We start from the raw sequence: 23,900 nt of genomic DNA, 5'->3' as shown, positions 1-23,900 counted from the left end.
TGTTCACTTTATTCAAACCAAAGTACACTGAGGCGGTAAGAAATATAGTAAAACAAATGGACTTCAGGGAACAAAAACGTCTTTGAGTTACAAAAGATCTAATTTATACAAGCAGCAGAAATCTTGGATGGACACCATGATACCTTTTTAGATCATCTTTCACCCTCCCAGTGGTGGCACCCTACTATTATGGATTAGGTTTCTTAATCTTTTTTGTACCATGGACCCCTAATTTAGCCTTCTGGGCAATCCCACGGACCTCTTCTCAGAACAATGTTTTAAAGTGCATAATAGAGCAAAACGAACATTGCTCTAGCATCTGACTCCTGAGATTTTCAAGCGTTTCCACTCTGTCCATCTCACCTCCCACTTCTACTAAACTGCTCTGCTGCTAAGTCACTTCAGTCGTGTCCGACTCTGTGCGACCTCACAGACGGCAGCCCACCAGGCTCCCCCGTCCCTGAGTTTCTCCAGGCAAGAACACTGGAGTGGGTTGCCATTTCCTTCTCCAGTGCATGAAAGTGCAAAGTGAAAGTGAAGTTGCTCAGTCGTGTCCGACCCTTAGCGAACCCATGGACTGCAGCCTACCAGGCTCCTCTGTCCATAGGATTTTCCAGGCAAGAGTACTGGAGTGGAATTTGCTCTGAGACCTTCCCAAACCTTCTTCAGAGAAAGCAAAGGAGAGACATGCAAGCAGGTTTGGAAATTATGTTTCTGAGCTGGCAGTAGTGTCTTCTTTTTCTCTTCCTGTTGAAAGCCTCCCCATTTCCTAAGCCCTCCACCTTTCCTCAGATCAAGTCCGACCTTTCTCTAGTTCTGTTTCCTTTCCATTCTCGCGCAGCCCTGGGTCAGCCCAAACCTCCAGGCCGGCCCCTCGAGGCCCCGCCCCCATGGGCTCCGCCCCCGACACCCCTCGAGGCCCCGCCCCCCAGCCGCGTCCCAGTCCCTCTCCGGTCCCTGCCAATCGCGCTGGGCCACCCTTTCGGCTCGCCTCCGAACACGAGCCCTGCCTGTCTCCGCTCCCCTCCGGGCCCCGGGGCCGCCGCTGCGGAAGGATGGATCGTGAGGCCGGCGACTTCTCCGAGGAGCAGTTCCTGAAGGCCTGCGAGGAGCTCCGGCAGCCCGCACTCTCCAGGGCCGACTGGGAGCTGCTGGTGGAGGACCGGGGCTTCAAAGTCTACGGGCTGCTGGACCAGGTAGATGTCCGCCCCTGGAGGACCGCCGGGCGCCCGTCTTCGTGGGGCAGGGTTGGGGTGCCCCCGGGGGACGGGGGTTGGGGGGTGATCCCGGGGGCGGGGGTAGGGGGACCGGACAGGGCAAGTGGTTTGTTACAAGTTAATGACAGAGTGAAAACGTGGCTCTGAGGATTCTTACTTAGCCCTACCCACTTGCCTGTAAGGGACATGAGCCTCGCTCCCAGGTGGGTGCCAGTGGTATCTGTGTGGAGGGGAGTATGTTAACATTGAATCCAGGAAGAAAAGCGACTGGCTCTTCAGAGAATGGATGTGCAGGGTGGTATGTGTGGCTTGAGGAGTGTTGCTGAGAAGGGACCTACCATCGTCTCTAGCCCTTTCACTAACTTGCTCTTTTGAGTGCTGCCCCATTCTTTGTAAATTGCACCGAATAACTTTCAGTTCAGTTTCAGTTCAGTCTCTCAGTCCTGTCCGACTCTTTGCGACCCCATGAATAACTTTAGCCTGAAGAAAAAGTTTTAAAAAAGTCTGGGGAAACGTTAAAGGGTAGGAGGAATGGAGTTGCGGATGTGCCCACAGGCCTTTGGAGCCAGGTACCCGGCCACGTGTAATGATGGCCTGTCATCGGTTGCTCTGTGTGCTAGCTGCTGCATGGTAAACAGGTTAAAAGCGACCGTTAGGCAAGGGAAGTGAAGTGCAGGTTTCCTGGCAGAGACCAGAGTTTTAAACTGTTAGAGTAGGGAGGAGCTCTAGACAGAGTGAAAACGTGGGTCTGAGGATTCTTACTTAGCCCCACCCACGTGCCTGTAAGGGACTTGAGCCTCGCTTCCGGGTGGGTGCCAGTGGTATCTGTGTGGAGGGGAGTATGTTAACATTGAATCCAGGAAGAAAAGTGACTGGCTCTTTAGAGAATGGATGTGCAGGGTGGTATGTGTGGCTTGAGGAGTGTTGCTTAGAAGGGATCTACAGTCGTCTCTAGTCGTTTCACTAAGTTGCTCCTTTTGAGTGCTGCCCCATTCTTTGTAAATTGCACCGAATAACTTTCAGATCAGTTTCAGTTCAGTTACTTAGTCGTGTCCGACTCTTTGGGACCCCATGAATAACTTTAGCCTGAAGAAAAAGTTTAAAAAGTCTGGGGAAAAGTTAAAGGGTAGGAGGAATGGAGTTGCGCATGTGCCCGGAGGCCTTTGGAGCCAGGTACCTGGCCACGTGGAATGATGGCCTGTCATCGGTTGCTCTGTGTGCTAGCTGCTGCATGGTAAGTAGGTTAAAAGCGACCGTTAGGCAAGGGAAGTGAAGTGCAGGTTTCCTGGCAGAGACCAGAGTATTAAACTGTTAGAGTAGGGAGGAGCTCTAGACAGAGTGAAAGTGTGGGTGCGAGGATTCTTCCTTAGTCCCACCCTCTTGCCTGTAAGGGACCTGAGCCTCGCTCCCGGGTGGGTGCCAGTGGTATCTGTGTGGAGGGGAGTATGTTAACATTGAATCCAGGAAGAAAAACGATTGGCTCTTCAGAGAATGGATGTGCAGGGTGGTATGTGTGGCTTGAGGAGTGTTGCTGAGAAGGGACCTACCATCCTCTCTAGTCCTTTCACTAAGTTGCTCCTTTTGAGTGCTGCCCCATTCCTTGTAAATTGCACCGAATAACTTTCAGTTCAGTTTCAGTTGAGTGGCTCAGTCGTGTCCGACCCTTTGCGACCCCATGAATAACTTTAGCCTGAAGAAAAAGTTTAAAAAAGTCAGGGGGAAAGTTAAAGGGTAGGAGGAATGATGTTGCGGATGTGCCCACAGGCCTTTGGAGCCAGGTACCCGGCCACGTGGAATGATGGCCTGTCATCGGTTGCTCTGTGTGCTAGCTGCTGCATGGTAAACAGGTTAAAAGCGACCGTTAGGCAAGGGAAGTGAAGTGCAGGTTTCCTGGCAGAGACCAGAGTATTAAACTGTTAGACTAGGGAGGAGCTCTGGATTTCTGTTTGTCCCAGGGTCACTGGGTACAAAAGGATGAGCAGGAAGCTCATTGTAGAGCAGGCAGAATTAACTTCTGAGTGTCTTTTAAGCATTTACCTTGCTGCAAAAATGGACATGTTTTCAGGAAAAAATCCTTTTATCTTCTGCATAAAATCACTTCATTTTCTGCACTGGCCACACCCAGGCATTTGCCGGATGTTGGCAATTCACTGCTCAGATGTATCTGATGTCTGGGCCCTTTTCCTTCTGTTTTTTGCCTTGACATTTGTCACTCTGAGTGCCACCTCTTACCTAGAATTGCAGTGATCTTCTGACTCGCTTCTTGGCCTTCCACCCTTTCCCTTCCATCCTGCACACCTGAAATCAAGCACCCGAAAGAGGTTGTGAGCTTATCATTCCCCTTCCAATGGCCCTGTTGATTGCATAAAAAATAATAATACCTGCAGTAATAGCTAACTCATTGCATTCTCTCTTATGCTCCAGGCACAGTTAAGTGCTCTGCAGGCACTGACTTAGTCCGCACATAGGTGCTGTGTTGTCACTATATAGTGCCAGGCAGTATACAGGCTATCACCTTTTCACCAATTTGGAAATGGATATATGGAAAGGTTAAGTTGATGGCTCAAGACTCACACTGGGGTTGAAACTCAGCTTTCTACCTCCAGACCTGTGCTATGATACACTCCTCCCCTGACTCTGAGAGTGGGCAAGTGCTGCCAGGTGGGCTGTGCTCAGGGGACTAGGCTGGTCCAGGGCCCCTGACTCCTCCACATGGGTCCTGTCCTCCGTCAGCCCTGACCACTCCCCTTGCGTCCCTTGAAGGGCTTGTGCTCTTTTGCTTTTGTGCCTTTTATCCCACAACAGCCTGGCTTTGTATTGTTTCCATTGTGTATTGACATGGAGCAGGGCCCACCTCCCTCCTGGGGGGAGGATGGGTATTTAGAACTGTTCCTATCCCTATCAACCATAATATAAGTCTTATGTCCCCCTGTTCTGGGCCCGAGGGCAGTCATAGTACATTGAAGTAAGCTACAAGTCTTTCCAGAGAGCTCCCATAAGTTGGCGGCCGTACACTTTCCATAGGTGTGCCCTGAGCCTCAGCAGCTAGGCTCGGGGCTGCTGCCCATGGCCTCCTTGATCATCATGTGTCGTCAGTGTCTAGAGGCCTTTACCCTTTTCCTGTTGAAAAATACAATAGCACCCCTGTCATTTGAAAGAGTTATGGTGGAAATGATAAGTTATAAGGTACTCTGGCTATGGCTGTGTGCACTCCAACTGCTCATTATTTATCTAATAATATGTTGGGAGGGGTCAGTGACTCTTTGAAGGCAGGATAATACACTTTGATCTCTGCTGTCACATCGCTGACTTCAAGTCCCGGTTCTATTGCAACTAAAGAACTTCCAGTCAAATTCCTTTGTTGTATGACATTGGGTGAGTTTCATAATATAATTAAAAGACTTAAAGATTTATTAATTCCTATAAATTCTTTTTCATTTAAAGTGCACAATTCAATGATTTTTAGTAAATTTATGGGGTTATGCAACATTCAGCAGAGTTTAAGTTTGGAACATTTGTGTAACCTCCAAAGAAACGTCTTGTTCATTTGCAGTCCCTTGCTGTTCCCATTTCCGATTCCAGACAAACACCAAGCTACTTCTTGTCTCTACAGAATTAACTTTTCAGGGAATTTCTCAGAACTTCTTTAAACCTCTTTTTTGTTGTCTGTAAATGAGTTTACTGATGGTCTATACCTCGTGTTTTCATTGTGTACGTTAAGTGGGGTGACCCCTGTAAAGCACTCAGCCCAGGACCTGGTATTTAGTAAGGACGCAGTAAACATTAGCTATCAGTGTTATTTTACCTAGTTCTCTGCAGTCCTTCAGGATTAAATTTGCCATGTGTTTTTGGAGAGATATCAAATATTGAATCAGATTTAGTCAGCTGTCTTTCTTCTTAACTGTCGTGGTACACACTTTCCAGTGGCAGCTGCAGCTTTGATATCTGCCATTTGGAATGATTTTCCTTAATGAAAAATGTTTACTTTTCATACCTTCTGAGCCTATTACATGCCATAGAAGGTTGGTGTTGGATACTGCCACAGTGGTAGGTTTGAGAGGCTTCCTGGCCCATGAGAGATGGAAATGAGCTCTTCTAGGAGAGGCAAAGGAAATTCAATGCACACTCAAGTGCATACTGACAGGATTAGAGAGATGTGATTTATCAAGGCTGTCTTGTAGCTACTTATGTAAATGTAGATAAACACCATAATTGAAGAGAATGAGTGATGCCTTTCTCTAGGTCAGGCTGCAGGTGTAGGCACAGTGGGTATTACTCCTCTGTAGAAATTACTCCTATGCAGGAATTGCAAATGTCAAATACAAGCTTTATGACATTTAGACATTTCTCATATGTAAACACATTACCTCTTACATAATTTATTCTGCTTAGGATAAATAAATGTACTATAGGCAGTAGTGTTTCTCTAAGTATTTTAATAGAATATTTATATTTAAAGTATTTAACAGTACACTTTAAAGTCAAAAAAAAAAAAAACCCTTTACTTAGTAAGAGGACTTTCATTCAAAATGATTATTTGCCAAGGATTGGGGATTATCATAGTAGGCAGAATGCTTTGACCATAAACTTCAGAGTGTCTCAGGAGTGAGGCAGAAAAGTCTTGTTTTTTTAAGTCAGCAAGGCTGAAGCCACACGTTGGGGAGTGAAATGAAGGTGATCTAACTGGAGAATGTAACAGAGAATTTCTTACCCTAGAGCCAATCTATTCTCAATGGTGGCTGGATCTGATGCTGCTCGGCTGAGGCTGGGCCAAGTTTAGGGGCCTGGAGGGAGGACAGACACTTTAGTTCGGTTAACAAGCATTTTGTTCCTATTGGTCAGTAGAGTAAGCAGTTTAGCTGATCATTTATGGGACATAGAAAGGGAATTTAGAGGCATCGTGTCTGGCCTTGTGACAAGTGAACAAGGGGTGTATATGTGACTCTCATCCAAATCATGGGGGAAAGGGTTTTTTAGTGGTAAGCTGTTTTCTGGAACACAAAGGATGAGTGAGTTTCTTAACTTCTGTTTTCCAGGATCACAGAACTGAAGTAAAATTCATCATCAGTAAGATTTACTTCCAATAATTAGAATTGCAAGTAAAATAAAACTGAAATAAAAATGACAATCAAAGAGAGGTTTGTTTTTCTAGCTAACAAGTAGTTTAGAGGTCAGCAGTTGCTGATTTGGATCAGCTTATCAATGTGGCTGGCAAAACTCTTTGAATCTTTTTAGTCCACATCCTCTTGTCACAAAATAGCTTCTGCAGTTGTAAATATCATGTGTACATTCAAAACAGAAAGGAAGTGCCATATAGCACTTCTGCCTGCATAGGAGACCAGAAAATTTATTAGCAGTGCACATGACCATAGGGTTTCTCTCTGCAAGAAAGATAGTATGTACTCTAACAAATATTTTTTCTTCTATTAATTGTATTATACACTTTATAGTCACTGATTCTCTACCATTGAAAAATTCTCTGGATATATGAAGTGTAGTAAATGAAATATCCTATAAATGGAGTATAGAAAACCATGCAATGTGTTTTACTTTAAATTAAGAAAAAATGAGCCATTCTTAGAACTGATTTTTTGGAGGAGCTTTAGGAAAAGTCAAGAACATCTTGAGTAAACTTGTTTGAAATCACTGAAGTGTTAATATGGTTGGCAAGTATAACAACAGGTTGAAAGAGTTTATATAATTTGCAAGAGATTTACACATCAATACTAAAAACATTGTCCAAATAAACTGATTTATTCTCTTTTCTTTTGTACAAACAATGGTACCCAATCTTGATGAGATGCTCCTTTCATGCTGGTGACTGTGTAGAGAAAGCAACTATCTTAAAGATTTATGAAATGTATAAAGACACTCAAATATTAATGTCCTTTACTCTAAAATTTATCTCTAATAAACCTTACCACTTTCAAAATGAAAAAAATTATAATTATGGACCAGGCTTATATGGAATATTATTTCACAATATTCACATTTGTAAAATTGTTTGGAAACAGAAATAACTCATGAAAATAAATTAGGCATGATCTTTCCATAGCTTTAAAATTATATTCTTTAAAATAAGAACAGTCAGTCAGTTCAGTCACTCAGTCATATGACCCCAAGGACATCAGTATGCCAGGCCTCCCTGTCCATCACCAGCTCCTGGAGCTTGCTCAAATTCAAGTCCATTGTGTCGGTGATGCCATCCAACCATCTCATCCTCTGTTGTCCCCCTCCTCCTGCCTTCAATCTTTCCCAGCATCAGGGTCTATTCTAATGAGTCAGTTCTTCACATCATGTGGCCAACGTATTGGAGTTTCACCTTTAGCATCAGTTCCTCCAATGAATATTCAGGGCTGATTTCCTTTAGGATTAACTGGTTTGATCTCGTTGCAGTCCAAGGGACTCTCAAGAGTCTTCTCCAACACCAGAGTACAAAAGCATCAATTCTTTGGCACTTGGCCTTCTCTATAGTCCGGTTCTCACACCTGTACATGACTACTGGAAAAACCATAGCTTTGTCTATACCAACCCTTGTCAACAACGTAATGTCTCTGCTCTTTAATATGCTGTCCAGGTTGGTCATAGCTTTTCTTCAAAGGAGCAAGCATCTTTTAATTTCATGGCTGCAGTGATTTTTGAGGCTAACAAATAAAGTCTGTCACTGTTTCCATTGTTTCCCCATCTATTTGCCATGAAGTGATGGGACCAGATGCCACGATCTTTGTTGATGACTGAGTGACTTTCATTTTCAAAATAAGAACACCACCCATTTATACCATGTCGCTTTCATTTTGTAACATATGTTGCAAAGAATTATTATTTACTTAAAAGAAATATGTCTTATTACAAAAAAGCAGAATACACATTCTTTTCAAGTGCACAGGAAACATTCTCTACAACTGACTACATACTAGAGCACAAAACAAGCCTCAACAAATTTAAGAGTTATAGAAATTACTTCAAGCACCTTTTTTGACCACAATGACATGAAACTAGAAATCAATCCCAGAAAAACGAAAAAAGAAAGAAACAACATGGAGACTAAACAGCATGCTACTGAAAAGTGTTTAAATGAGAAACTAAACAAAAAAATTAAAGGAAAATGACAATGAAAACAGAACTATACAAACACCATGAAATGTTGCAAAAATAGTTCTCAGAGAAAAATTCATATTGATACAGGCCTTCTTTAAGAAATAAGAAATCTCAAGTGAATAATCAAACTCACCACCTAAAATAATTAGAAAAGAACAAACAAAACTTCAAAGAAGCTTAAGAAAGGAGTTAGTAAAGTTCAGAGAGGAAACCAATAGAGATAGAAATAATGGAAAAATCAATAAAACCAAGATCTGGTGCTTTGAAAGGGTAAACAAATTGGATAAACCTCTGGCCAGGCTCACCAAGAAGAAAAGAAAGAAGACCAAATGAACCAAATAAAAAGTGAAAGAGGAAAAACAACTGATATTGAAGAAATATATATAAAAAAGAAAAGACTATGAACAATTATATGCCAACAAATTTGACAAATTAGAAGAAATGGACAACTTTCTAGAATCATACAGCTTGCCAAAACTGAATCAAGTAGAAATAGGTTGCTTGAACAGACCAATCACTAGAAGTGAAATAGAATCTTTAATTTAAAAAAATCTGTACAAATTAAAGTACAAAACAAGATGGCTTCACAGGCAAATTCTACCAAACACACAAAGAAAAATTTAGACTGATCATTCTGATACTCATCCTAAAGTTTGAAGAGAGAAGAACATGCCAAAGACATTCTATGGGGCCACCATCACCATGCTAAGGGTGACAAAGACACTACCAAAAAAGAAAATTACAGACCGATATCTTTTGATGAATATACATGCAATAATGCTCAATAAAATATTTGTAAATTGAATTGAACAACACATAACAAAATCATGCACCATGATCAAGTGGGATTCATCCTAGGGCCACAAGGCTGGCACAACATATACAAATAAATCTGTGATGCACCACATCAACAAAAGAAAAGACAAAACCACATAATAATTTTAATAGATACAAAACAAGAATTTGATAAAATTTCCCATCAATTCATGATAAAACCCTTATGAAAGTGAATATAGAGGGAACATGTCTCAATATAATAAAAGCTATTTATGACAAACCCACAGCTAACATAAAAATCAATGGTGAAAAGTTGAAAGCCTTCCCACTAAAATAGGGAACAAAACAAGGATGCCTACCCTCACCACTTCTCTTCAACATAGTATTGAAGACATGTGTCTTAGTCATAGCAATCAGACAAGAAAAAAGAATAAAATATATTCAGAATGGTAGGGAAAAGGTAAAATTGTCATTATATGCATATGACATAATGCTCCATATACAAAACACTAAAGACTTCACACCAAAATATTAGAACTTACAAATGAATTCAGCAAAGTAGCAGGATACAAGATTAACATACAGAAATCAGTTGCATTTCTTTATGCTAGCAGTCATATATCAGAAAGGGGATGTGAAAAAAAAAAACTTTTAATAATGAATCAGAAAAGTAAAATACCTAGGAATAAACATGACCAAGGAATTGAAAGACTTACATACTGATAAATGTAAAACATTAATAAAGGAAATTAAATAAGATTAAAAAAAAACCCAGAAAGACCTCCTATACTCTTGGATTGGAAAAATTTTGTTAAAATGGTCGTACTACTCAAAACAAAATACAGATTTAATGCAATGCCTACCAACATATTCATGATAGTTTTCCCAGAATTATAACAAATAATTCTAAAATTCATATTGAAACATAAAAGACAATGAATTGCCAAAACAATCCTGAGGACAAAGAAAAAAGCGGGAGGCATAACCTTCAGACAATACTACATAGCTACAGTAATTAAATCAGCATGGTACTGGCACAAAGACAGACATTCAGGTCAATGTAACAGAATAGATAGCTCAGCAATAAACCCACATACCTATGGACAATTAATCTTTGATAAAGAAAGCAAGAATATACAATGGGAAAAATGCAGCTTTTTTAGCAAGCGGTATTAGGAATGTTGGACAGCCACATGTTAAGGCGATGGAAATAAAAGCAAAAATAAACAAATGGAACCTAATGAAACTTACAGGATTTTGCTCAGCAAAGGAAAGCATAAACAAAACGGAAAGACAAACTATGGACTTGGAGAAGATATTTGCAAATGATGCCACTGACATGGCTTAATTTCCGAAAGATACAAACGTGCCCTATAATTCAATAACAGAAACCAAACAACCCAATCAAAAAATGAGCAGAAGACCTAAACAGACGTTCCTCCAAAGAAGATATATACAGATGGCCAATAGGAACATGAAAAGATGCTCATCATCACTAATTATTAGAGAAATGAAAATCCAAAATACACTGGTACCACCTCACAACAGTCATAATGGACATCATTAAAAATCTACAAATAATAAATCCTGGAGAGAGTGTGGAGAAGAAGGAACATCTTAACACTGTTGGTGGCAATGTAATTTGATGCAGTCATGGAAAAAATTATGGAGGTTGTCAAAAAGCTAAAAATAGGTTTGCCATATGATCCAGCAATCCCATTCCTGGGCATATAATCAGAAAAACTATAATTCAAAAAGATAGATGCACCCATATGTTCATAGCAGCACTATTTACAATAGTCAAGACATGGAAACAACCTAAATGTCCACTGACAGATGAAAGGATAAGGAAGATTTGGTATTTATATATATATAAATATCACTGAGCCATTATAAAGAATGAAATAATGCCATTTGCAGCAACATGAATGGACCTAGAGATTATCACACTAAGCGAAGTTCAAGTCAGAAAGAGAAAGACAAATACCATATGTTATCACTTATATATGAAATCTAAAGTATGACACAAATGAGCATGTTTATGCAAAAAAGCTGACTAACAGATATAGAGAACAGACTTGTGGTTGCCTAGGGGGAGATGGAGAGGAGGTGTGAAGGATTGGGAGTTTGGGGCTCACAGATGCAAACTTTTACATATAAGATGGGTAAACAACAAAATCCTACTGTATAGCCCAGGAATTATATTCAATATCCTGTGATAAATTAAACCATAATGGGAAAGACTATGGAAAAGAGGTATGTATATCTATAACTGAGTCACTTTACTAAACAGCAGAATTTAATACAACATTGTCAATCAACTGTACTTCGATAAAAAGTTTTAAAAAGAGAAGAAATATATCATATAGTGAAATTAGGTATTTGTGGATTTTAACATTACATGCCATTAAAATTTTCTTCACATTTTATAATTGTTTAAATTAATATGAATTATTTTTATAGTTATAAAAATTCACTTAATTTTTTCAAAGACAAAATGAAGTTGCTTGCTGAGGTCCTCTTTCAAAGGAAATGATTCTTTGATGCAAGAATTTGGATGGGTTTGCTAAACACCTGGAAAGAACATTTTATTGATGGACAAGGAGAGATGTCATCCCACAATTTGTCCTCTGGTGTTCCGTCATTTGTCAGTCCTGCCATGAAGGGAGTGTTTAAAGAAAGTTGTCATAATAGTTCATTCTTGGGTATTCACGTAAATCACATTGTTTTGTTTTTCTCTTCCTTGAGGGCTTTCTTTTTTCTTTTCTGTAATATTACAGGACTGAAGTCACTAAGGGCTAAAATTATCAATTTATATCAATTTATATTATTTATATTCAGGAGGGGTGGGATCTAGTTCCAGGAAGCAGTTTGTCTTAATTCATCCAGATAACCAAAGCTAATTCATGTAAAGTTGGGGAGATCATAATCTCTATACATAGCTATCCTTTTTGCTCACTGTATATAGAAAATGGGGCCACACTATTCCTGAACAGAAGCTAATTGTTTGTCTTCCCAAGCTAACTAAAATTCGTGTGGGTGTAGATGTGTGCTGGGTATAAAGCCTCATCCTCTTGCCATCTGTGAACCTGGCGAGAGGAGGCAGGAGGAGAAGGAGGACTTTTCTCTTGAGTCCTGTCCTTCCTGTGGGGCATCCATGGCACAACATGCATGGGGGTCAGACCTATCAGATTCTCATTTGCTGGTTGGAAACACTTGGTATAAAGTTATATACCCTTAGAGTTGAAACATCCTTATGAATTCAATTTCAATGTCACTTTCCATTTTCTGCCAGGTACTTTCACAGACATCTGAGATTCCTAAACTGAGAATTATTGTCATGCCACCTAAGTCAGGAGACCCTTGAAGCCTCAGGATCTCTAGAAAGATTTCCGCGTTCACACCTTGACTTCACATAAGTTCTTGGAACAGTCTTTAAGAACTTGGGTTCATTCATGTTTGATTAGCTATTAGGACTGCGTTAGCACCTGAAAGTATAGGTACATTTAAAAGGTTCATTTTTGTTTGTTTGCTTTTCTCCTGGAATTAAGTCATTAGTTTAACCTTAACAAAGAACCCTTTGGCAAGAGGGTCAGGAATTGTACAATAAACCTTTTGGCAGGGGGAGGTCAGGAATTAATTGCCATTGTACAGAGAGTGAAGTGTATCCACTCCAGCCTACAGCCTCACAGAATATGGCTTAACATGAAAACAAGGACAATCTCTTATACCTAGAAATCTAGAAATGATCTTTTTTTCTAAATAAAAAGGACTAGGATGGTTTGAAGCTGGCGTTTCTTCCCCCATTTCGTTCTTTTGTTTTCCTTTTTAAACATTTTTAATTGGAGGATAATTGCTTTACAATGTTGTGTTGGTTTCTGCAATACCACAGCATGAACCAGCCATAAGTATACATATATCCCCTCCCTCTTGTACCTCTCCTCCATTCCTCCCCCACTTCATCCTGCCCCTCTAGGTTGGCACAGAGCACTAGGCTGAGCTCTCTGTGTTATACAACAGCTTCCACTCGCTTTCTATTTCTCATATGTTAATATATATGTTTCAATGCTGTTCTCTCAATTTGTCCCACCCTCTCCTTCTTCTGTTGTGTCCACAAATCTGTTCTCTATCTACATGTATCCCTTTTTCATTCTTTTATACACAAGTGTTTTATAGGAAAAAAAAAGGCAGTTGTTGAAAAATTCCATCTTGGAATCGGTGAAACAGTAAGGTTTTGGGTTTCATTATGGCTCATGGTTATCTAAAATAGTCTGAACTCTGCCTATGTGACATCTCCACATGAGTGTTTAATAAGCACTTCAAGCTCAACATGCTCAAAGTAGAACTCTTGGTCAGCCCTCAGGTCACCACCTCTGTAAGCTTTCTCTCTCTCAGAAAATGGATCTCCCATCTACCTGGTTGCTTAAGCAAATGTTACGAGATTTGTTCTAGCTATCGCTGTCTCTACAGCCAAGCTGTCAGCAATTTCTGTTGACATTGCTGCCAAAATGTTTCCCTAAATTACTGACTTCTCCCCATCATTATCGTTACCTCTCTGGCCAATCATCAACCTCTCTTCTCTGGATCATTGTACTGGTCTTCTAACCCATCTCCTTACTCATTTATGATCAATTTTCTACCAAGAAGCAAGAACTATTTTTTTTAAAAATCACTTCCCTATTTTAAGTTATTGACTGGCTTTCCATAGCTATTAGAATAAAATCTGTTTTCACATTACGTTGGTTCACAGAGCCCTTTGGACCCAGCCCCCACTACCTCTCTGACTTCAGCTCCTATCACTGTCCCCGATCACAGTTCTCTGGTCTCCCTGACCTTCTGTTCTTTGACTAAGACAATCCATCAGCCTGTGGACCCTCTCCCTACCAGGAATGGGCTTTTCTCATCTTCCCATGGCCAGCTCCTTCTAATACTCAGAACAAATTCTTCTGATAAATTGCTCATAGAGACATTCCCTGAACACCTGATGATATACAATAAACCACCAGCCCACCAAAACTGGACACCATTTATCATATAACCTTCTTCTATCCTACTTAAATTACCTGGATACCTATCACCAGCACCTGTGGCAAAGAACAAATAGAACTATGACAACAAGATCTTCACCTGTTTTTTCACCATTGCATTACCAAGACTGCAGAGGAGATGCTCAGTAGTAAGATGGCACAAGGAACTATTTTTCATATGCTGTGTAATTGCAACTTGGGAATCAATAGGTTGTTTCTACCTGTTCTCATTTTACAGCCTACTGGACTTTATGAGTATAAGGTCTTTGGTACTCTGAGAGCTCCACCAGATCTACTTGCAGATATCTTTATGGATTTAGGCTACATAAGACGGCGGATCCCACAAGTTACAGGTGAGTGACACGTATTCCTTTAAAAAATCAATTAGAAGGTAGAATCTATTGCTGTTTTCTCTAACCAGCAGAGATCAATAGGTTTAGTTTCTATTATATTATGTTCATTTTAAATTTTGGCTAAATATCTGAGGTGCTGGGCTGAAATATGCCTTCAATATTTCTAGGACTTCCTTTTTATACTTTAATAGATTCACTCTCCTGTTTGCTCCTGTTTGAACTTACTACAAGTGTGTTGTGTATATATACATATACACCCAGAAGATCATGGAAGGCTTCTTGGAGGAGGTGGTATCTGAGCTTTGTTTTACAAATTGAATCAAAGTTTTATAAACAGCAAGAATTTCACATGGTGAGGTGAAAAGTGAAGGGTGAGTGGGTTAAGGACATTTGGCCCAGGGAACGGTATGAGTAAAATGAGGAAGACATGAAACAACATGATTTTTTTTTTTTTTAAATCTGTGAGGAGTTGGGTGCTTTTGGGCTGTTGGAGTAGCAGAATCTGAAATTAGCCTGGGAGGAGAATCCAGAGATCCAAGGGCCTAGGCTGGCCACCTGGATACACTTCTTATATTTTTCCCTAGAAATGATGGAGAATTATGAGTGGCATTAGATAGGAGATCTTTCTGGCACTTAGGGTGGGGAGTGGTCCCTGCTGTCCCAGGAACAGTGGAACAGATACAGCTAGCCCAGGGGCCAGAAACCCTGACAGGCACTTGCTGTGGTTAGGAATCTTGGTTGCAAGGAAGAAAAGCTAACAAATTGCAGTGTAATGAAAGAAAAAAGTGTTTATTGGTTCATGACATTGAAAATCCATGCGTGGCTGGCTTCCAGGATAGCTTCACATAATAGTTCATTTCTCCAGCTTGACTTTGTTTTCTCCTGTATTGACCGCATTCTCAGGCAGATTCTGTGTCATGCAGAGAGGCCACCAGAAGATGCAGGCTTACATTCTAACCAAGTACACAACCCCAGAGGAACAGGAACTTTCCTACGGATGGCATCCAGAGTCTCAGGATTGGCTCTTATCACCTCAGCCTGGATCATATATTATTTCCTTGGGAATGTTTGTCATGGTTTAGGGCAACATACTGTTTTCAAATACTCTTACTTTATGGGGAATGGTGGTGCCATATATTCAAGGGAGAAGCCAGATGTTCTCTGTCCATCTCCCTACCAGTTCTGGTTCAGTCATCTGCTGTAGCCATTTGCAGAGCCTCTGATGTGTGGTACTTGCTAGCAACAGTCCACGCTATTGAGTATGGTCCAGAGGCTGCAGTAGTTTGACTTCTCTGGAATAATCCTGAGGTTCTTAACCTAACTCTGGTGCTCTCAAATCTTCTGTAAGCTATCTGAGAACCTTTACAAAGCCACTTTTGGACCTAAACTTGCTAGAGTGGCAAGCCAAGATTCTGTCCACATATGCCTTCCCTGAACTAATCACTGTGACCATGTTTTGCTCATTTTCCCAGCCCTGAAATTAACACCGAGTCAGTCTGGGAATACCAAACCACCTGACCTGTCTCTTGAGAAACCTGTATGCAGGTCAGGAAGCAACAGTTAGAACTGGACATGGAACAACAGACTGGTTCCAAATAGGAAAAGGAGTACGTCAAGGCTGTATATTGTCACCCTGCTTATTTAACTTATAGGCAGAGTACCTCATGAGAAACGCTGGGCTGGGGGAAGCACAAGCTGGAATCAAGATTGCTGGGAAAAATATAAATAACCTCAGATATGCAGATGACACCACCCTTATGGCAGAAAGTGAAGAACTAAAGAGTCTCTTGATGAAAGTGAAAGAGGAGAGTGAAAAAGTTGGCTTAAAGCTCAACATTCAGAAAACTAAGATCATGGCATCTGGCCCCATCACTTCATGGCAAATAGATTGGGAATCAGTGGAAACAGTGGCTGACTTTATTTTTAGGGACTCCAAAATTACTGCAGATGGTGACTGCAGCCATGAAATTAAAAGACGCTTGCTCCTTGGAGGGAAAGTTATGACCAACCTAGACAGCATATTAAAAAGCAGAGACATTACTTTGCCAACAAAGGTCCACATAGTCAAAGCTATGGTTTTTCAAGTAGTCATGTATGGATGTGAGAGTTGGACTATTAAGAAAGCTGAGTGCAGAAGAATTGATGCTTTTGAACTGTGGTGTTGGAGAATACTCTTTAGAGTCCCTTGGACTGCAAGGAGATCCAACCAATCCATCCTAAAGGAGATCAGCCCTGGATGTTCATTGGAAGGACTGATGTTGAAGCTGAAACTCCAATACTTTGGCCACCTGATGTTAAGAGCTGACTCATTTGAAAAGACCTTGATGCTGGGAAAGATTGAGGGTCGGAGGAAAAGGGGATGACAGAGGATGAAATGGTTGGATGGCATCACTGACTCAATGGATATGAGTTTAGGTAAATTCCGGGAGTTATGATGGACAGGGAGGCCTGGCGTGCTGCAGTCCATGGGATCTCAGAGTTGGACACGACTAAGTGACTGAACTGAACTGAACAGTTCTGCTTAAACCACATAGTGGAGAAGGAGGTAAAGGCTGATGCCCTGAAGGAGAATGAGATTCTGGTGCAAGAAAGGGAGAGTCATAGCAGAGCAGGCAAAAGCAGCAGATGTCCACGCATTCTCTTCCTTTCAAGGTCATCTTCAACCCCTTGTAGTAATGGACTGATAAATTCTTTACTCCATGGTCTGCTTCTAATAGGCTTTCTTTCTTTCAAAAGCTGAATTTAAATAACACATTTCTGTGCTCTTAGCACCTTCTCAAGGGGTTCTCTTGGTTCCTTCAGAAGCTTAGGCTTGGCTCCTTCTCTAAATGGTTAGTTAGATGCTTCCCACACAGCTTGAGGGCAGAGGCTGTGCACTTCATAGCATCACTTTGCTCTCTCTCTCCAAGAGCTGATGCTACTTGCACAGAATAGCATAGTGGATATTAAGGAGATTTGGTCCATGTAACTGTGATATAAAACAACATGGGAGAGAGGCAAGAAACTTACAGTTAACATAGTTAAGCTACTTTCTAGCTTTTTAGGAAGAACACTAACCTCTCTGGAAACTTCATTTCTAAACTGGGCTGCTCAGTTCCAGGACACCTGTAATATGTCACAAAATATAAGATGAGGAGAAAGGTCACAACAGAAAAATTGTTGGTACTGTAGTACCATCTGATGATTAGCAAGATTTTAGAACTTGAAATTTTATTTTTGGATGCCTAATTTTATTTCACTGCATTCTGTCTTAGAATGTTGTTTGTGGTATACAATGAACAAGTTTTGTTGGGTTCTTTTATTTTTACTGTGTTTTTATATCTACCAGACACTGTCCCTGGACAAGATTTCAGTGGTTCTAAATATCTGACTTTCTCTAAAATTCAATGCCTCATGAGTTAGTGGTTTATCACCCTACAAGGTTGTTGTATCAAAGCTTCTTGTTAATTGAAGCCAAAGGGACTTCCAGATGCAATAACGTCTTTTGTGTTGTTGGTTTTGCTCTGTTTAATAGAAGCCTATGAAACAGAATGCAATGGAGAAACAGTGACCTACATGAAAATGGAGTTCCCTTTTTTAATTTCCAGCAGAGATGTATCCTTTTCAAATGCATACTATTATTCAGCTTTCTAAGTGTTTTTGTTCCCCATGGCCATAACCCAATGGCGGTATATCCAGAAGGTATGGACAACATTGTCTTTGACTCTTGCATAAGCATCTGCTAAAGCTGTTGCTTCTTGTGTAGCTTTCAGGGACCTCAGAGTGTGATTTCTGCGTCTGAATACATGGAGCATCTATAATTGTGGGAAGGCAGCTCATACTTTCCTGAGAATTTTCCTAGAAAATCCTTGTACCACCCATTTGGGGGCCTGAAAACAACTTTTCCTTAAGAGTATTCAGTTCGCTCCCTCAGTCAGTAGAGGAGGAGGCAGGGACCCAGAGAGTTAAGGTGACTGAGGTGCACAGACAGGTGGTTAGCAGCTGACTCGGGGATAGAACTCAGGCCCCACATTTCCAGCTCTCCACCTCCCCTCCTCCGCCAGCATTGGCTCTGGACCCTGTGTGTGTGTGTTTCCTGCTCTGTTTCTTAAAATCTAATTCTCTTCCCTGTAATAGTGCCACAGACATAGTGGCTGGCCTGTGAATCTTTACTGAGATGAAATGATTATATCTCTCTTGGTGAACCAGAGCCAGTGAGGACGTTTGCCTGCTACTATTTGGGCGTCCGCATAGCTTCCTGTGGCCACCAGGTGTGAGTAACCTTGCCTGACCATCCTCTTTGCACAGCGGTCGATGATTAGGGCTTTAGGGGAGAACAGAGAGCAATGACCCCACTGTTTCCTGAGTGAGATTCTGCTCCAGTCTTTCTCCAAAGCCTCCACCAAGCCTGTCTAGAGGCAGCGTTACCCTTTTTTCTTACACAGTGAAGCCGAATCTCGGCAAAATTAAGTTACCCAGGATCACAGCTGATAAAGGACCAACCTTCTGAGATCTCATTGCTTTACCGAAGAAAAGAGGAGTGGGTTCCCCTCATAATTAGAGCAGCAAGAAATCATTGACAGGTGGGTAATGCATGCTCTTGAGTTTCCCAGGTGGCTCAGTGGTGAAGAATCTGCCTGCCAGTACAAGATATGCAGGAGCTGTGGGTTTGATCCCTGGGTCAGGAAGATTCCCTGGAGGAGGACATGGCAACCCACTCCAGTATTCTTGCCTGAGAAGTCCCATGGACAGAGGAGCCTGGCAGGCTACAGTCCATGGGGTCACAAAGTGTCAGGCCCCACTTAGGAACTGAGTATGTACACAATGCCTGCTATGAAAAGAGAATACCAGGGGGGAGGCGACAGGGTTTTGCAGGGAAGTTAGGCAGACCAAGCAGGAAGTGAACTGACAGTTTAAGGGAGCAAACACCAAGTGGAGGCAACAAAATAATTTCCTTTTGCTTCTGACGTGTGGGCTTTCCTTCTACCCATCTGAAAGGTTTCATTCTTGTTTTGCCTTGACTGGCAGTGTAGTGTGTCTATCTGCAGCAGCGGCGAGAACTGGACTTCAGAGGGCGGAAGATTCAGGTGATCCTGGCCAAGACCACCTCGGTGCCACAGTTTCCGGAGAGGTCAGACTTCATCCGGGTGAGGCAGTGCCAGGTGAAGCTGGCGGTGGAGAGTGATGGCAGTAACCGGAGCAAAGGTAAAAAGAAGGCACCTGTTGGTGTGCTGGTGTGCCCTGTGAAGGCTGCAGTAACTGTGAGGCACATAAACTGCATGATGCATTTTCCCTGAGGTCAGAGAACTGGACATGGGTCCAAAGGAAACAGAGGAGACTCAATTCACCCCTGAAGTTGGGCTACAATGCAAGGTGGATGTTTAAATCTGATCAACCTGTTTTTTACTTGCTCTTGCATTGTCCAAATGAAATCAGGACATCAAAGTGAATCAAAAGGTTTAGGAATTCACTTCAGGCTGCTCTTGTACTGCACATTCTGGTTGGAGGTGGGCAGGAAGGCTGGTGGGACCATCTCTGAGGAAGTACCTCTCACTCAGCAAAAACTAAGGGACTCGGGACCTGTCTGCCTTGAGTTCCATACTCAGGAGAGAATCTGGGAGGGGTTTATGTGGCCACCTGCTGGACTGGAATGGGTGTGGCCTTGAGACTGTAGTAAAATCTGAACAGTAGTTCTGATGTGTGTTAGATCTGCCACCTTGGGTGTATCACCCCACTCTTCTAAGTCTCAATTTTATTGTTTATAAACTGGAGTTTAATTTTATCAACTTTTATAATTAAGATAATTGAGAGAAATAATTAAATGAGATATATATCCAAATATCTGGCACTTATGCTATGCTATGCAATGCTATGCTAAGTCACTTCAGTCATGTCCAACTCTATGAAATGTAGCCAGCCAGGTTCCTCTGCCCATGGGGATTCTCCAGGCAAGAATACTGGAGTGGAATGCCATGCCCTCCTCATCTAGCATTTGCCACGGGTTTAATAAACAGCAGCAGAATGTGCCTTGGCTGTTTGCCAAAGTGTGTGTATAAGTCTCCCATAAAGGAGATGGGAGAGTCCACTTGAATTGTGTTACTTCCCTCCTTAATTTCTTGGCCTGAATATAAACCTGGATGTTTGCTGCTGTATTTTTCCTCTTTTTGAATTGTCCTTTCTTTCCCTCTCTAGTATTCATTAATTGCTTCATAAACCCTGGTGGCTGGATTCCATCCTGGATCATTAACTTGGTTGCCAAGGTGAGACCCCCAGAGGCAGGAGGGGAAGTGTGTTTGACAAGTGTTGACTTAGCCTGTGGGGCTGTTAGATTGAAGAGATGTGCAATCTCAGGCCTCGTGATGCTCTTTTATGAAGCAGCATGGTTGACTGACTCTGGTTAGGACTGGGGTTGCCAACACCTAGGAGTGAGGTTGGGACAAAAGACCAGAATCTTTACCTGGAATTGATATTTTTTATCAGCTCCACCCTACTTTCCCACCAAGATCCCACCAGCATCACTCTCTGGAACCTTTGGACAATAACCGGCTCCTTGTAGGAACAAGGGTGCTTGTGGGCCCTTTATCTGCTTATGGAGGAGTTAGGCCAACATGTCTTGTGAGACAATGAGATATGTTCAAGCCGGTTTGATTTTTGTGTTTTCTTTCTATAAGGTGAAGGGACTTCAGTGGTACGCAAATCACTCATGGAGACCGTTCAGTCTGCTTTGTGAGGTCCTACTTATAGGCTGGTGGGCTCACCAATTCCCAGGGAGAGAGAAAAAGTACACAAACTTGAGTCAAACACATCATAGTTTGAATTCTGGTCCTACTTCTGACTATGTAATCTAGGGAGGCCATCAGTTTCTTCCCTCAAAATAAAAATGGGGATGGATATTTCCACAATGTAGAGAAGGAGTAACCAAAACAACATTTGAGGAAAGTCTGGGCAATGTTCAACACTAAAGGATGACATATCCTGCCTCTTGCTCCCAATTCTTATCAATTTCTAATTCTGTAAAGCAAGTCCTTTCTTTCATCTTTTTGGAAGAATCACACAGCCCAGCCAAGTCCCATTTCCTGAGTTTTCTTTTTCTTTTAAAAAACAGTGTCTTAGAATTATCTTAGCTTTCTATTAGCAAAAGTTAAAATATGCAAGGTCTGACAACAGTGGCCCCTACCTTACCTCTGCCCTGAGTCTTACCTTTTTCATCATCAATGACAACATTCTGTTGAAATCTTAACAGGAGCACTATTGTCATATTTATTATTCCCCAAGGCATCTTCCTTCACCTTTGCCACATCCTGAGTGAGAATCAAGAGTAGTTGCTGTGAGGACACAGAAATGACAGTCTCCTTTTCTTTGCAGAATGGAATTCCTGGCTTCCTGGCTGACTTGGAGGATGCCTGCCTGAGGTAGCAGAGGAGAACCTAAGAGAAATTTGGGAGCCTTTTGCTCATGAATGTTGTCCCTGGAATTGCCACAACTACTGATGCTCAGCATGTCTGTCATTTTGCCATCTCAGAGGCCTGCACACTCTCCAGCACCTTGTGCCCAAGTGTGCCAGCCTGATGCCTAGCTTCCTTTCCCATTCTCCCCACTCTGGAACACACTGCCTTGTTTCGCTGTAGAAAGTGGGTCAGATTAGGAAAACCCTTGCTTGTTTATTTTTTAAAAGGGGAATCCTCAGGAGGGAACCCAGTCATTCCACAGTTCCATTCTAGGGGGATGGTGGGTGGAGGACTGGTAACACTACCAAAGAGTGACTGACCTGAGCAAGTTGTCTCCTTCCCACATGTGAGTTTTTGCAACACAAGAGGGTGACTTCTTGTTGCAGTTGCATTACCTTCAGAGTTGACTCGCAGTACACCAAGAGTGGAAGACTCATGTCCATTTCCCTTTTGCTCTGTTGACTTGATTTGTCTGATTTGAGATGATAATCCACCAAGCTTCTCCCCATTTCTATTTGTAAAGGATCATGAGCAGTTTCAATTACAAATCATTTTGAAAAATGTTGCAGACCTGACTATATGTATAGTGTGGTGACAATTATTTCAATACTGGTGTCTAGGTTTTTCTCTGCCACTGGAGAAGGCTGTCTGTACTTCATTAGCTCTGAATTTCTGGATACTGAGGCATCAAGACAGCTCTGGCAGTTAATAGAAGCCAACCTGTTTTACACACAGCATTGAATAAATTGTCTTTTAGGCAAGAAATGGATTTCTCTTCTAGAATATTTGGAGATGTTGAAGGGATAATTGTTATTGTTGTTCAGTTGCTCAGTCATATTTGACTCTTTGCGACCCCATGGACTGTAGCATGCCAGGCTTCCTGTCCTACACATCTCCCAGAGTTTGCTCAAACTGATGTCCATTGAGTCAATGATGTCATCCAACCATCTCACCCTCCGTGTCCCTGTTCTCCTCCTGCCCTCAATCTTTCACAGCATAGGGGTCTTTCCCAATGAGTTGTCTCTTTGCATCAGGTGACCAAAGTATTGGAATTTCAGCTTCAGCATCAGTTCTTCCTATGAGGATTCAGGATTGATTTCCGTTAGGATTGACTGGTTTGATCTCCTTGCAGTCCAAGGGACTCTCAAGAGTCTTCTTCAGCACCACAGTTCAAAAGCATCAATTCTTTGGTGCTCAGTCTTCTTTATGGTTCAACTCTCATATCTGTACATGACTACTGGATAAAAAACATAGCTTTGACTGGACAGATATTTGTAGGCAAAGTGATGTTTCTGCTTTTTAATATACTGTCTGGGTATCTCAATGGGTTGACATTGGCCTGCTGCAGGTTCAGGGACACTGGCAGCAGCAGTCCAGGGAGGCAGGGCAGGCATACTGGCATAAGTCTTTAGGAGGAAGTTGCCATTACCCCCACCATAGAGACTATAGCCTACCATAAAGACTGCAAACTCTAGGACTGGGTTGCCTCAGGCCAGACTACAGGGAGGGAGCACAGCCCCACCTACCAGCAGAAAATTGGATTAAAGATTTACTGAGCATGGCCCTGCACGCCAAAACAAGTCCCAGTTTTCCCCACAGCCAGTCTCTCCCATCAGGAAGCTTGCATACACCTCTTATCCTCATCTATTAGAGGGCAGACAGAATGAAAACCACAATTACAGAAAACTAACCAAAATGATCACATGGATCACAGTCTTGTGTAACTCAGTGAAACTGAACCATGCCATGCAGGCCACCTGAGAAGGACAGGTCTTGGTGGAGAGTTCCGACAACACGTGGTCCACTGGAGAAAGGAATGGCAAAGCACTTTAGCATTCTTGCCTTGAAAAGGTATAATAGTTCCCTTGTTATTGAATTAGTGTTGTGGTTGACTCTACAGCTTTCTCTCAGGAATTCTACGTAAGTTATCCACTTCTCCCACCACCAGAAGACTTCCCATTTTCTGCTTTTCTCTTGAAATTTGGAAGGAAAGATATCCTG

At 41.9% G+C, this 23,900-nt stretch overlaps 1 protein-coding gene across 1 annotated transcript; it reads left to right on the top strand.

Annotated features, from left to right (window-relative positions):
* The first annotated feature begins 966 nt into the window (after positions 1 to 966).
* On the top strand, positions 967 to 22,460 carry LOC145542585 (phosphatidylcholine transfer protein-like). Its single transcript, XM_081581657.1, has 6 exons — positions 967 to 1,196; positions 14,358 to 14,472; positions 17,987 to 18,066; positions 19,485 to 19,656; positions 20,644 to 20,711; positions 21,817 to 22,460. The coding sequence occupies exons 1-6, from the start codon at positions 1,056 to 1,058 to the stop codon at positions 21,865 to 21,867; spliced, it is 627 nt and encodes a 208-aa protein (XP_081437783.1). The 5' UTR covers positions 967 to 1,055; the 3' UTR covers positions 21,868 to 22,460.
* The last annotated feature ends 1,440 nt before the right edge of the window (positions 22,461 to 23,900 follow it).

Source organism: Giraffa tippelskirchi, chromosome 3, assembly GCF_054371585.1.
Source record: "Giraffa tippelskirchi isolate mGirTip1 chromosome 3, T2T-mGirTip1v1.2.pri, whole genome shotgun sequence".
NCBI lineage: Eukaryota > Metazoa > Chordata > Mammalia > Artiodactyla > Giraffidae > Giraffa > Giraffa tippelskirchi.
This window is presented reverse-complemented; position numbering and strand designations above follow the sequence as displayed.